This window comes from Numida meleagris, chromosome 3 (assembly GCF_002078875.1).
Source record: "Numida meleagris isolate 19003 breed g44 Domestic line chromosome 3, NumMel1.0, whole genome shotgun sequence".
NCBI classification, from domain to species: Eukaryota; Metazoa; Chordata; class Aves; order Galliformes; family Numididae; genus Numida; species Numida meleagris.
Window position 1 is genome coordinate 26134182 of NC_034411.1, and position 13664 is coordinate 26147845.

Genomic DNA, 13664 nt, shown 5'->3' on the forward strand with positions numbered 1-13664 from the left:
TATTAAAATATAAAATATTAAAATATATTAAAATATATAAAATATTAAAAATATATGTTAAATAAATTATATTAATAAAATTGTTATATAAAATTGTTAAATAAATAAAAGAATAAAAATTAAAATCTTGTATTTTAAAAATCAATCTATATGATCCTATTTCTAGCAGTGGTCAGCAACTAATGCTTCGGAACAAAACCCAAGAACCCTACAGTTGGCAGATGCTGGATTAACCGTCTCCCACAAAACACATATTTTGTAACTGCTTTCTGGTAGCATAAAAGTATCTAGAAAGAGATTCTATAATATCATTAAAAAATTTGCATAGCGGATAACTAATATTTTTACTGAACTCTTAATCAAAAGGAAGCTGAAGGCATCCTTTTCACTGCTGAGTTACAGCAGATTGAGAAAATTCAATATTTGTCTTCTCTAAACCACTTTTTTTTTTTTAACATAACTTAAAAGATTTGATGACAACTTTTCTCCACAACGAAGTACTCATGCCTCTAACAAAAATTCCCTCTGATCTCAAACTGCACACAGGCTGGCTGTCAAACTAGTTTACAAGTTGATAAAAGTGATCCCGTTTTTGTGTATATATATACTCACATATAGTTTTTGATGCACCACTCAAAACGATTATATAAACCCAACGATGTTATTTTTAGCACAAAAATGAAAATAGGTATACTGACTTAAAAAAAATTGAAATGTTTATGCCGCAAACAGCACACTCTCCTAAATGCACCCTAAATAATTTATTTGAACTTTCACCGTGATGGTTTTATTTTGGCTCTTGAAAAGTTCAGAATAGCCAAATACGTGGTTGTAATATACTGCTTTATGAAACAATGATTTTTTTTTTTTTAAAAAACAGTAACTAAGTAATCAGAATAACCGGTAACTGATTCTCAGTGTGAAGTTGAGAACATTTTATAAACAATAATTAAATAACATAGAAGAACAACTGAAGTAACAAGAGTCAATCAGCCCCACATGGAAGCTCAGGACTTTTATGTTCAAATTCAAAAAGCAAGTGTCAGGGTAGGGAAAAGAAAAGCACTTCCACTTCAACACCACACAGAAGGTTGCAACAATTTCCATATTTTATTGTCAGAGATTGCCCCCTACAGATTCACCTATAACTGCATTCACAAGGAAACAATTCTGCAGTCTATATATGCGGCAATCAGATTGTTCTAGCTCCTGCTCAAACTTCAGAGATTAAAAATTTTCTCTAACCCGTACTGTCATACAACAGCAAAATTTCTCCTGCTCATTCCAAGTCACTACGATCAGGTGTTATTAAAACACACTCTGATAGATTAAATTAACTTTAGTAAACAGTATGAGCATAAGTCTCTTCATTATACAACCAGTGTTGAAACTTCAGTTGACATTCAAGTACAAGCAGAACCACAGGCAGGTCTCAGGTATGAAGTAACCTTCCTCTCTCTTAACAGTAAATACAGACTTGGACTATAATATCTCCCTGACTTTTGTCTCCTGCATTACAAGAAAAATTACAGACAGGGAAGGTTGGGGAGCTATGGCACTAAGTTTAAGTTCTATTGCATCTTGTTAAAAGATGCAAAAAAGTCTTTTACAGTGATGGTTATGAGGCACTGAAACTGGCTGCCCAGAGATGCGGTTGATGCCCCATCCTTGGAGACATTCAAGGCAAGGCTGGATCAGGCCCTGGGCAACCTGATCGAGCTGTGGAGTCCCTGTTCATTGCAAGGGAGTTGGACTAGATTACATTTAAAGGTTGCTTCCAACTCTAAGAATTCTATGACTCTAAGATCTCTGGAATTTAAAGTAGTTGCATAACTTCCAACAGCCTAGAGACAATTATTCCCTTCATAAAAAACTACCAAAAGTTTAGCATATCACTGCTCATAGAAGCAAAGTGCTTACCTTTGGTATTGGGTCTAATATAAGAGAAGAGGTTGAGTTCCATAGGACTCTGCAGGAGAGAAAGAGCTGCAGGTTCTAATCCCAGCTGCTTGGCCCTCTGGGCTTTGGTGCCTTTACTCCCTGTTTTATAAGGAGTAGTCTTAAACAAACAAAAAAACCACTAGTTACTAAAAGGCAAAGAAATATTTAAGTCATGCTATTAGCATTACTTTATGTGTTACTTAGTAATGCAAGAATATATTTAAACTAAGGATGATTAAAAAAAAAAAAGACTAGCATACTGACCACATGGTCCAATTCTTCCAAAGTTCTGCAATTTAATAATGATGTGAATAGGCATCCTGATAGTTTCCCTTCCTTCTTCAACTTCTGTATCATTGTATGTGTCTTCTTTGCAACAGTACTAAAATACAAGAGATTTATATTATCAGTCACATTTCATGGTGGATTAAAATGGCTTTTCGTTATGACCTTGTCTAGTACATTGCTGAAGCTCTCAGAAAACCCTCAAGATTAAATCTCATGCTAATCTTCAAAACTTGACAACTCAAAAAAAAAAAGAGCCTAACTATTTCTCTCTTTCTCTAATTAATTCAAAATTGTAGCAAAATATGTTGTGGTAGCCTTAAGAAAATTAATCAAATAATAGTCATCAACATTAAAGCTATAAACATTTTTTTGCAAGATTAGTGGCTTTGAAGTCAAAAATAACAAATTCAAAAATAAATCCATGTCAATGAGCATTAACAGCTGTAATTTGTATCAAGATAGTTCCACAGCATGAAGTGCAGTGTTCCGCATTTTAAGCTCTTAGACATTTCATAAGGTACCTGTGACATTATCCTACTGCAGACAGTAAATTGTTATGATTTAAATAACTTGTTCAGACTAACTCAGGCCACATTCCCTCTTTGGAAAGAACCTTTTCCTAGAGGATATCCACAGAGTATGAGTATATCCAAACGCAATGGCCCAGGATAGTTTAACCAACTCTTCTGGTACACTATGACCTCAAATAATATCCATCATTAGAAGCTTTGCTGTTCCAAACAGGGAGTTGAGGGATTCTTAGGAGTTTGTTTTCAAGGGGTACTGTTTACATCTAGTTGGACTACATATTTCCAGGACCTGTAAGCTACTAAAATTCCAGGCAGATTAACATCTTATTTTTTCTTTGACAACTAATGATAGATTCCTTGTTACTCAGAGTGGAAAAAAAAAAAAAAAGAAAAAAACAGACAAGGCACCAAGCATAGTTACCCCAGCTTTAAAATTTCTTCTTTACTAATTCCTTCATAATTGCAGCGTGTACAAAATGTCAAAAGAAGGGGACGCAGAAGCAGCAGCAGGCTGCTTCCTACTCACCTCCTTCCCCGGATACCTCCCTTTATTAGCTTACTTACCGTAGCTCTTCTAATGTTTGCTGCACTTCTCGCAAGGCATCAGCCTCCAGATTATTGATGAGCTCTTTTCGATACCGAACAATAAAAGGAATTGTGTTTTCTTCTTGAAAGAGGCGAATTAAGTTTGCACATACCCACGGCTCAACATTTGTTCTTTCTGACAAAACCTGCCACAAGCAAAAAACAATAAAATGAATCAAAAAACATTTTTAAAAAGGTGTTAAATTACTTTAAACAGCCTCTTACTCAAGTTCTAAGCCAAATCCAGACAGATATGTTGACCAGCAGGGTCTAATGACATCTCTAATACAGGTTGCCAGGCTCCCCATGCACCCAACCACCACAAAGTGTACTTCAAAAAAAGACACGTAGCAATCAGTGGTTCCAAAGCCTTGTAACTACAAAAAAAGGGGAAGAAAAAGTAAAAAGGAGTCTCTCTTGGAAACAGAATTTAAAAGAAATAAATTAATTAAAAAAAAATAAAAAAATCATTAAGACAACAAACCATCCAACTCAAAAAACCTGAAACTTTTCATTTTAAGCCAACATCAATATATCTCACAGTTAAACAAAGCAAAAGAAACCCAAAGATGATCCTAATTCCATTCTGCCAATAGTTAGAAACTAGCACGATATTACTACAGGTTTCAAGATGAATCAAATTTTCTACCTTTTTATGCAGGTAGTACTGAGTATGATGAATAGGATATACCCAATCTATTCCCATGCAGCTCATATTAAAACGTTCCATAGCAATAGCCAGTCTCCGAGAACAAGAGCTGTCTTTATTTGAATGGCTCCAAAGTTAGCATCCTACAAAAGCAAAGATGATATCTCCCTTGATGTCACTGTTGTTCCAAGAAAAGGAGCTGAGGGAACTGTGATTGTTCAGTCTGGAGAAGAGGTGGCTCAGGGGAGACCTTATAGCTCTCTACAACTGTCTGAAAGGTGGTTGTAACAACAGGGGGGTCAGCCTCTTCTCCCAGATAACGACCAATATGATGAGAAGTAATGGCCTTAAGTTACACCAGGGGAGGTTCAGGTTGGATATTAGGAAAAATTTCTGCTCAGAGAGTTGAGGCATTGGAACAGGCTGCCCATTGAAGTGGTGGAGTCACAGTCCCTGGAGGTGTTCAAGAAATGCGTACATGTGGCACTTAGGGACATGGTTTAGTGGGCATGGTGGAGAGGGGTTGACGATTCAACTTGATCATCTTAAAGGTCTTTTCCAGCCTTAATGATTCTATGAATTCTATTAATAACTCCTTCATGGTAACGCAAATTGAAATACACTCTCAGGTGAACCTTTACAATAATGCCCCACACTAACTAATCTTAAATTCTGAAATCCCATATCTTTCAGCACGCATTCCTGCGCAAGGTTCGATTGACTGCATCTACCAAACAAACAAAAAAAACCAACAACCAACCACAACATGTGCTGATAAGAAAAAAATGTGCAGGTAACTATTACAGGCAAGCTTTGTACAAAGGACTGCATAAGTCATAGATGTTAGAAAAATGTTAAGGTTTGAACTTTTAAGTTATAATACACTTTTAAATGTTGGTTGATAAGTGTCAAAAGACAATTTAATCAGAGGTTAAGTGAGTACTTCACAGCACAATGACTCTGATATTCCAATTGATGCCAAGAGGATTCAAATTGTATGTTAGATAGTAAATTCAAATTATGTAGGAAACAGTAACATTGACACTTCAAAAAAGGAAAAGATTCATACCTGTACAATATCCCAGTTCATTTCATATTCTTCTTTTACTTTGTTGCCTCCTAGATTTTTTACTGGCTTTCCTTCAGGAGATGTAGCTGATTTCATCTTTTTTAAAGGTGGTTCATCAAATGCAAAATCCTCCTCAGATTTCTCATGTTTCACTTGATTTTCTACAGGAGCACTCGTTGAAGGTTTTTCATCACACTCTAAACTCCTTACGTTCATTCCTTTGAATGGATTTACTTCAGGTTTTTTAGGCAGTAGTGGCATTTGCTTTAAAGTTTTCAATTTAGTGCCTGCATCTTCTTCCTTAGGCTTTTGAAGTTGTACCTTATTATCTTCTGCAGAAGCAATAGGCAATGATACATCCTACCAAGAAGATGTGAAACTGTATTATGCATTGACTGATGTAAACTAACTCAACAACTTTTCAGTTAAAACCATAGAAAACTTGAAACCAGACATTTTCTCCAGCGATGTCTCTGTCTGGCATGGAAATGTCAAGCTAGACATCAAGTAACATGAAATATATCTTGTGAGGAAGAAATGAAAGGAAAAACATACCAAACAGAGCCATGATTTGAAAGATCAAACTTAACTATCCTGGAAAGATTTATTCAGGACTCTCCCTCAGAAGGTAGTGACCTACAATGGTTACCTCCACTAATCCGAACAAAACTGGGAACAGCATGGAAGGGAAGCTCACTTCCAATAGAATACAGGGTGCAGAACAGGAACCGGAACTAAGGTTTGGTCTGCTAAGATACTTCTCAAACAAGCCACGTGTTCATTCCTCAGTTTCCCAAGAGATTTTAAGAGTCCAAGAACGTGTTTCTCAATACATCACATATGTCAAAACATTCAGTAACATTAATATATAAATTAGAAGGACTGGTTTCTGCCATGACCTAATCTAACCCCTCGTATTAATCTTTGACAATAGTAGCTAACTTCTGATAGCAATGTATCTTATATTTATCATAATATACATCTATCCTTATTGAATTGAACAACCATGCAAAGAAACTTAAGTACAGGGCTTTTTTTTATTGTGGCACTGAGCTGGTAAAAATGTAGAAGACATCAAAGGTGCAAGACAGAAACCAGAGACATTACAATGTTTAGTTTTTGTTACAGAAAGAACAGAGGTTTTTATTTATTTCTGTTGTTGAAAGAGATTTTCATGGAAAACCAAGTCAATAACCGTTGGCCAAAATTTTAAAGGACAAGCCTTTAGATTTGGAACACAAATACACAAGAAAGCCATGTTTGTATACACTTAATGTTCAAAGTAAAAGTGGAATCGGATATCTGATCATTCAGTCAGGCAATCAAGAGAATCAGAGTCAGAAAAATTCTGGTTGTTATTTACCCTCCAAGGAGATTAAATGTCTCTTGCTTACAGATAGACACTCACCATTTCCTCTTTTATTGCTATCTTCTTGACTTTCTTCCCAGCTACTCCTGACCGTGGAGCAGCAATTTTTTTAGGTTTTGCCTCATTTTTCTTTGGCAACCGAGGTCTCTTGGCAGTTTTGCTTTTTGGCTCCCATTCCTCTTCTTCCTCCTCTGATTCAGAGCTCCTGAAAAACAAAATAGTAAACAATATTGTTAGTTGGATGAATAAAAAGAACATAAGAAAGCTGGTCTGGGTGTTTTCTGACATTAAAGGAAGTGAACAGGAAAAGTGAACAGAAAGCAGGCAGACACAAAGAACACACGTCTTCAACTGTATTGCAGAGTTCGTGGCTGGAACAATTTGTCAAGTTTTCTTAAAGCCGGTCACTGACATGCATACACATTTGATTCTGTTTGGACAACTGGCAATTCAGTTTCACCCTATCATCACTGTAAAGTCAAAACAGAAGAAGTAATTTGTGTTTTACAAATGAACAGAAGTTTTATGAATTAAAACTTTTATCTAACTTCCCAGAAACTGAGTGCTATTCTTATGCTACCACTCAAGCTTAGTACAAATCTAAGAAGACAATTGTTCTAACATATATGCCAAAAAATAAATACCAAAGAATATATATATAATGTATAAATGACAACATACACAAAAAAACCCCACAACCTAAGAAAGCAGTAATCTTACGAATTAAGAAATGAGGGTAGTTCATCAACTTCTGATGTAGGGGCTTTGGCTTCAGATTTCACCCTCCTTGGTAGAGATGTCATCTGAAATAGAGTGGAGAAGAGAGAAATCAAACATTTGATTGAAGTTAGCCTCTTATTCAGCCCTTTAATTCCCTTCCAAGTGTGTCCTTACAACATCTTCACCAATCAAAAATCTTCTCCAGAATAAGTTCACATTTCATAGTAACCAAAAATTTAGGCCACAGCAGCAGACACCCAACTATCATTTCAACTTAGCCAGTAAACAAACCAGCACTAAATTATTTTTCTCAATTGGAGATAATTATTCCAGTTGCATGTAAAGCTACCCTAGCAAAATGAATATTGGTTCTGAGACGTATTACTGTGCATTACGTACTGTGCCAGTCCTGCCTCCATCAGCCTTCTAAGAAACAATAAAAATAAGATCCAATAATGTGAGCTAGCATATGGTTTTGATGTGAACAGTATTAGAAGATTTTCCATTGAGATCTTGAATTTCATCTTTAAAGACGAGTTGCTGCTTATGTGCATATTAAAAACAAAAGTTGCTTGTATTCTTCATAAAGCAGTTCCAGAATTAAGTTACTTAAGTGACAGCTGTCAGCACCACAGCAGAAGAACTATTGGAGGCCTACATCAAATAGCACTAGCTATTGCCTGCTTGCAACATGCAAGCATGTAGTGAATATCACGGGCAACAACAGGTCAACACTCCGGTGCTGTTTCATTGACCGAAATCCTATTAGGTGAATGGTCAGAACACAGCTCTATCACAGGAAGACAAACCTCCAAAGAACACATAAAAAGTTACTTAATTACCTTATTAGCTTCCCTGCTGACTTCACTTCTTCACCTAGAGTTCTGAGACACCTGGCAACTTCACCCAGACACTCTCTACTCCCTTTTCCTTTGCTCTTCACAGCTGAATGATAATTAGCATAGTCCTGAATTAATTACACATTTCTTCCTGTTGCCTCAGGAGCATGGAAATAATGTTTCCATTTTATATTGTATTTTAATCTGTGAATGGGAGAACCAAAAACATTATTCATGTTTGCAAAACTGAGATTTCTAGAATTAAGTAACACATTAGTCAGATGGATTTCTGATTTTGCAGGCACAGGGACACTTTTTAAAATGGTCAAATTTCACAGTTACTTCCATTTTCAAATTTGGTATTCACCAGAATACACTAGATTAAATACCACTATCAGTCAAGCATTTTCTGCTGATCCCACTAGTGTTTTGTGGTGTTCTAGGCAATTTTTGAAGGCAGTAACCAGTTTTTAAACAGTCAAAACAACTACTTCATGATCACTCATTCACCATAGGAAGGAAAAAAGAACAAACCTGAGGTGAGCATTCCCCTTAGATAACACAGCTTTCTTGACTTCCCTGCAAGTTTTGGTCACTCAGCACACATTACCTTAATCGTTTTGAGCTTACTCAAAAGACCCAGTAAAAGAAAAGACTCATTTGGATTTCCTTTTGTCTGCTAGTAATTCCCAATCACCTCAAGTGGCCAAGAGCCAGGTGTCTAAATATCTCAATATCTATGTTCTACACTAAGCAAGTAGTAAAACTACTTGGGGGAGGGCAAAACTAAAGTTTATTCTATACATTTAACTCTACTTCCTGCCACTGAAGTCTTTAACTCTTGGTGTGAGCACAGGAACAAGAGAAGAGCTCCCTTTTTTATGAAGTCAGACATTTTCCACATTTTTCATAAACAGATTAGTATTTGCTCCTACATGCATAAATCTTCATCCAACACACCAAATAAAGCAGAAAAAATACAGCAAATAAAAAAATGGCATAGGAAAGCATGAAATAGAATAGAAAGTGATAAGTAATAAAGTTAAGTTCTTATGTAACAATTTAATGGTTTCTTTTTTTTGCTTTTGATCTCCTGAATTTTCCATTTACAAAGTAATTTGACTTTTTTTTTCCCCGTTTGCTGCAGTCCTTCACAAAGCTGGAGAAATCAGCACAGAAACTGTCCTCCATCCCACTCATCAGTAATGTGCCTGTTCTTAAATACATGTAGTGAGATGGGACTGGCCACAGATAGATTAATAATATTTAATTAATAGTAAAAAGTTCAGTTTATCTATTACATTTTCTTGAGAAGAGCAGTAACTTGTCCCTGAAGGTGTTTGTACATACCTTAGTCCAGATTACTTTTAAGTGTAAGTTGCAAATACAAAGCACAACACTTTTTTCTAAATTACTCTCAGTGAAATAGACAAGCCATGGCCAGAAGCTAAATGGAATTATAGAACTCTACAGTTCAAAGTAATGCTGAGTGAACATCAAGGGTACCAGAGCATGGGGTATCACCAAGGAAAAAGTTGGGATACTTCAAGGTGAGGTGAGGTCCAGTAAAAGCCAACTCCTCTTCTAGTAAATGTTTACACCCAACTATGTTCCTAGAAAAAGAATCTTACCATTGCTACATATTTTCTTTTTAGTTACATAGAATCATTTTTTTTTTTAATTTAAGTCTACAAACGTACTTGAATTCCAAATTGTCAGACAGCTGTCTGCTAAATTTTACTCCTAAGCTGCCTGCACTAGAGTGTGCTAACACCCACAGTTAATGACTAAGAAAAACAGTCCTTCTGTGATTCACTGCAGAGGGAGGCAGGGAAGATGAAAAAGCAATGAGTCTAAATGCCACTGGTGATAATGAACAATTTTATTTTACTCTTTTTTAAGCTTAAGCTTTTTTTGTATGCAAAGTGAGACAAGAAGACTCAAGAAATAAACACAGATACGCTTCACAAGGGTACCTAAAATTCTCACTGCATAGACTAGACAACAAAGCACTCATAACCTACTGCCTATTCTATTCTCCATTAATACTTGGACATGATTCTCTGTGTTCCATGAAGTAGACTTCCCAAGACAATCAAAAAAAGTTTCTGTACCAAATGCTGAGCCAGTTAGGAAGAGCTTCACTCACCCCACAGCATACTGGAATCAAGACAGCATGATGTTGGCCTCTCGTCTATTATCGTATTCTCTGGTTAGACCAACCTCAGGGGCGAAACTGCCTTCATCACTTCCCTCTCTGTAGCCTCCAGCTAAGCGAGGGCTGTTTCTACCTCAGGAAAGAAACTACAGCTTACATAGAAACATGTTCTTTGCCCAAATCAAAAAAGCAGAAGAGCCAATTACATGGCTGACCTCTTGAAAAATGAAGAGCAATGAATTTATGCCAGAGAGAAGTCAGAACAAATGTTTTTTCCCCCCTACCTGAGCCTCTGTTCAGTGTTGCTATACTTTATGGCAGGTGCTGGCAGTGCCTGGATTCCTGGTGTCTCTCATACTCAGCACCCACAGGAAGTATCCAGCAAGGCAAACAACAAGTTAACCGCACTGTGTAGCATATCACTGGCCTGCCATTCAGCGTATTGAACTCCTACAGCTCAGTCCTAGCAGCTCTCCCTAGCAGCTGAAGCCAGAAAACCTCCAAGTGACATTTGCTAGCATATTATTTTTAGTTATTTTATGTGCTTGTCAGAAGTTTTGTGGTAATTAAAAATGCTCTTCCCTGAGAAAAAGAGCTCTTAAGTAAAATACTGTAGGTGAGATGGTTGTTAAGAGCCAGAAACTTCTGCCTTGCACAAATACTTTAGCATCCAACCGATTTCATTTCAGATCTGTCCCTGCGCAATCTTCTTGGCAACATGCTGAAATCATACCTCAGAACCTTCACTCCCCATTCAAGGAAATCAACATTCTTCTGCTTACCCATTTCCTTCTCATCTATTTAAATGACTGCTAGTGTAGATAAACGTATTTCCCAGGTCACTCTCCAAACACTTTTGTTGTCAGTTCTCTTGTTCCCACCACCTCTATTCTCTCCACAATGTATCAGTTATCCTGACAGCTGTAAATAGGTAGCTTCTCCCAGTCTAACAACTAACTCTTCAAAATAAGGCTAGTGTAGTTCAGTGTTGGGGTATACCAGAAACAAAGAGAAGTGACAGCATAGCTCTTAGTATGCCCCACTCTACAGAAACTTAGTATCAATTTGCACAAAACATATAGCGAGGAAGTAATTACTGCTTTGTTTTTAAATTAGAGTTGTAGGCAGCCTGTAGAGTAGAAGCAGACTAAGGCTATAAGGGCCTTATTTTGTTAAAGAGCAACCCAAGTTTCATTCAGAAACTTTAAAGGGATGATATTCTTTCCATTCTCTCTATTCATGCAAAGATACAGCCTGTTAAAAGTTAATTTTATCAAATGTGAATCCAGGTGGCATAAGCAACTACTTGTAAAAGATTTTAAACTCCTAATAATTAAAATCAGATGAAAGAGCCTCTCTAAAAAAAAAAAAAATCACCATTTTAAAAAAATGCCAACAAAACCCACCACTACTACAAGGCTGTGTAGTTCAACTGTTAGAGCTACAACTTTCAAAATCAGAAATTACTCCACTGACACTAATAGACTCTGATACCTTCTACTGTGCACACTAGGGAAAAGAGTTGTAGAAAATATTCTCTCTCTGAAGCATGACCAAGCAAACATCATCACGGTAGTCTTACATCTCACAGCCTTACTACATGAAGTGACATAAGCACCTCATAAAGAGAAAGAGAAATATAGATGTGAAGATCTATACAAAGACCAAAGACAACAAAAGGCAGCTGCACCTTACAAGCCAAAGTTTTTCTACCTGAAGGTACAATAGTTATGAAATAAAAACAAAACAAAACTACAAGAAGCCAAACATACACTTGGAATTTTATTCCAGTAACTGTGAAAAAAAGATCTTCTCCAGCAGAAAAGAACACTGAAACTTCAAAAGCTTTAATTCAAAATAACACGTCTCTTCCAGAAAGGAAACCTGTTTATGCAGGAAGCTTCTGCTGCCTCCAGTTTTGTAACATGAAGAAAATGCAAGGATAATAACATCTTACACATTAGCTTAAAGCACATACTCCTAGCCAAACAACAGCTTATTCTAACACCAAGCATCTGGAGCAGGACAGAAAAAGCACTACAAATCTCACATGACAAGCGGATTTCAGATCATTATTAGCAGCAGCAAAGCCCACTCTGACAACCCTATGAAGGCTTTAACAGTTGGATTTTCTCATCGTTTTAAGGCACCTCCACTGCATGCTAAAACTAAGATGAAATCACAGGGTGAACATACAGTCGAGCAACAAAGAGGAGAAAATGTGGCATAGACCAATGCTAAGGAATCATACTGAAATTACGCACCACAAGGTTTTCGTCACCTTTAACGACTACATTGTATATCAAACATAAACTCAACTTACAGTGATCTTCCTGAGGCCAAAACCTTGGAGAACTCCCAGGCGTTCTGCGCAGCAGAGCTGGCGCAGCAGATTTCCAAGGACTTTTTTTTCCCTGCACAAGGTCAGTCAAGGCTACTTGGGAAAGGGATCAGATGCACGCTGGGGGGGCTCCAGGGTTACCTGGAAAGTTAAAGCCAGAGAGAGACAAACATAAGGCGCACACGTACAGAAAACAGTCCTACTAATCATAAAAGAAAAGGTGCATGACTGCTAGGGGATGCAACAGAAGTATCACCAAAATGGCAACATGTCAAGGCTACATCCTAAGGAAGCACAGTTCACCCAGACCTATCCCTCTGGATGTGAGGAATCAATCCCCGGGACAGGAGGGACAAGGGCATAAGACAGTGCTGTCTTTGAACTGGGAGAGGTGCCTCGGAGGGGATGCGTGAGCAACTCCGTGTGCTTATCAGACGACCTACAAGCAGGTGACACTAGCCCAAGCAAGGTGTGTGTGTGGGGGGGGGAGGCGGTTGTGGCTCAGGACAGCAGCCGACAGCGTGTTAGCGGCTCCCTCCAACCCAGCAAAGCAGCCATAACGCAGCAATCCCGATCACTTTAGTTTAAGGGGATGCCTTATTTCCTGAAGGACAACGAAGCCGTACACCTCTTCCCTTTGGCAACGATCACAGAAAATGTGACCGTGCCGTGTTACCGTACGCCAAGTCCCAGCGAGCTGTGAGCAAAGCACTGCTGGTGCTCTGTCATCCACGAGCACCGCACCACCGCTCAGGGCCCAGGGACGCGACCAGGCTCCACATGGCCGCTATGCAATCGGAGCCCAGCTCCCTACCCCGGAACCACCTCCCGCTCCGTGGCACGCTGCCGGCGGGGCCGCATCTCCCCTTCGGGAGACCCGAAGGGCGGAACAAAAGAGAACCCTCCGGAGCCAGCGCGGCCTCCGGGGCACACGGGCTGCTCTCCGCTGCCGCCGGCAGCCCTGCCCTGCTCCTTCCCGCGGCCCAGCGCCCCGCAAGGCGGGCGGCGCCCCCAGACTTTACCCCTGCTGCCGCGTTTGAAAGGGCCGCCAGGGCCGCCGCGGCGGAGCCGGCCGCGCCACGGGGAGGAGCAGGAAGCGGCGACCGCGCCGCGTTACAGGAAGCGGGCAGCGAGTGGGGCGGGAAGGCTGCGGGCCCCGCCCTCCGCTCCGCCTT

General features: G+C 38.8%; 1 protein-coding gene across 3 annotated transcripts in view; it reads right to left on the reverse strand.

The window, feature by feature from the left end:
* Positions 1 to 13659, reverse strand: part of SRBD1 (S1 RNA binding domain 1) — a 123616-nt gene extending 109957 nt beyond the window's left edge. The window contains exons 1-9 of one of the 3 annotated variants that reach the window (XM_021391613.1): positions 13512 to 13659; positions 12472 to 12630; positions 7994 to 8194; positions 7152 to 7234; positions 6471 to 6636; positions 5063 to 5422; positions 3324 to 3490; positions 2206 to 2323; positions 1921 to 2059 (exon numbers count right to left, since the gene is read on the reverse strand). In XM_021391613.1, coding sequence (XP_021247288.1) covers positions 1921 to 2059; positions 2206 to 2323; positions 3324 to 3490; positions 5063 to 5422; positions 6471 to 6636; positions 7152 to 7234 — 1033 coding nt within the window. In that variant the 5' untranslated portion in view covers positions 7994 to 8194; positions 12472 to 12630; positions 13512 to 13659. Of the gene's footprint in view, positions 1 to 1920; positions 2060 to 2205; positions 2324 to 3323; positions 3491 to 3993; positions 4137 to 5062; positions 5423 to 6470; positions 6637 to 7151; positions 7235 to 7993; positions 8195 to 12471; positions 12631 to 13511 lie in introns of those variants that run through there. The other 2 variants (XM_021391614.1, XM_021391615.1) reach the window with 2 other exon arrangements.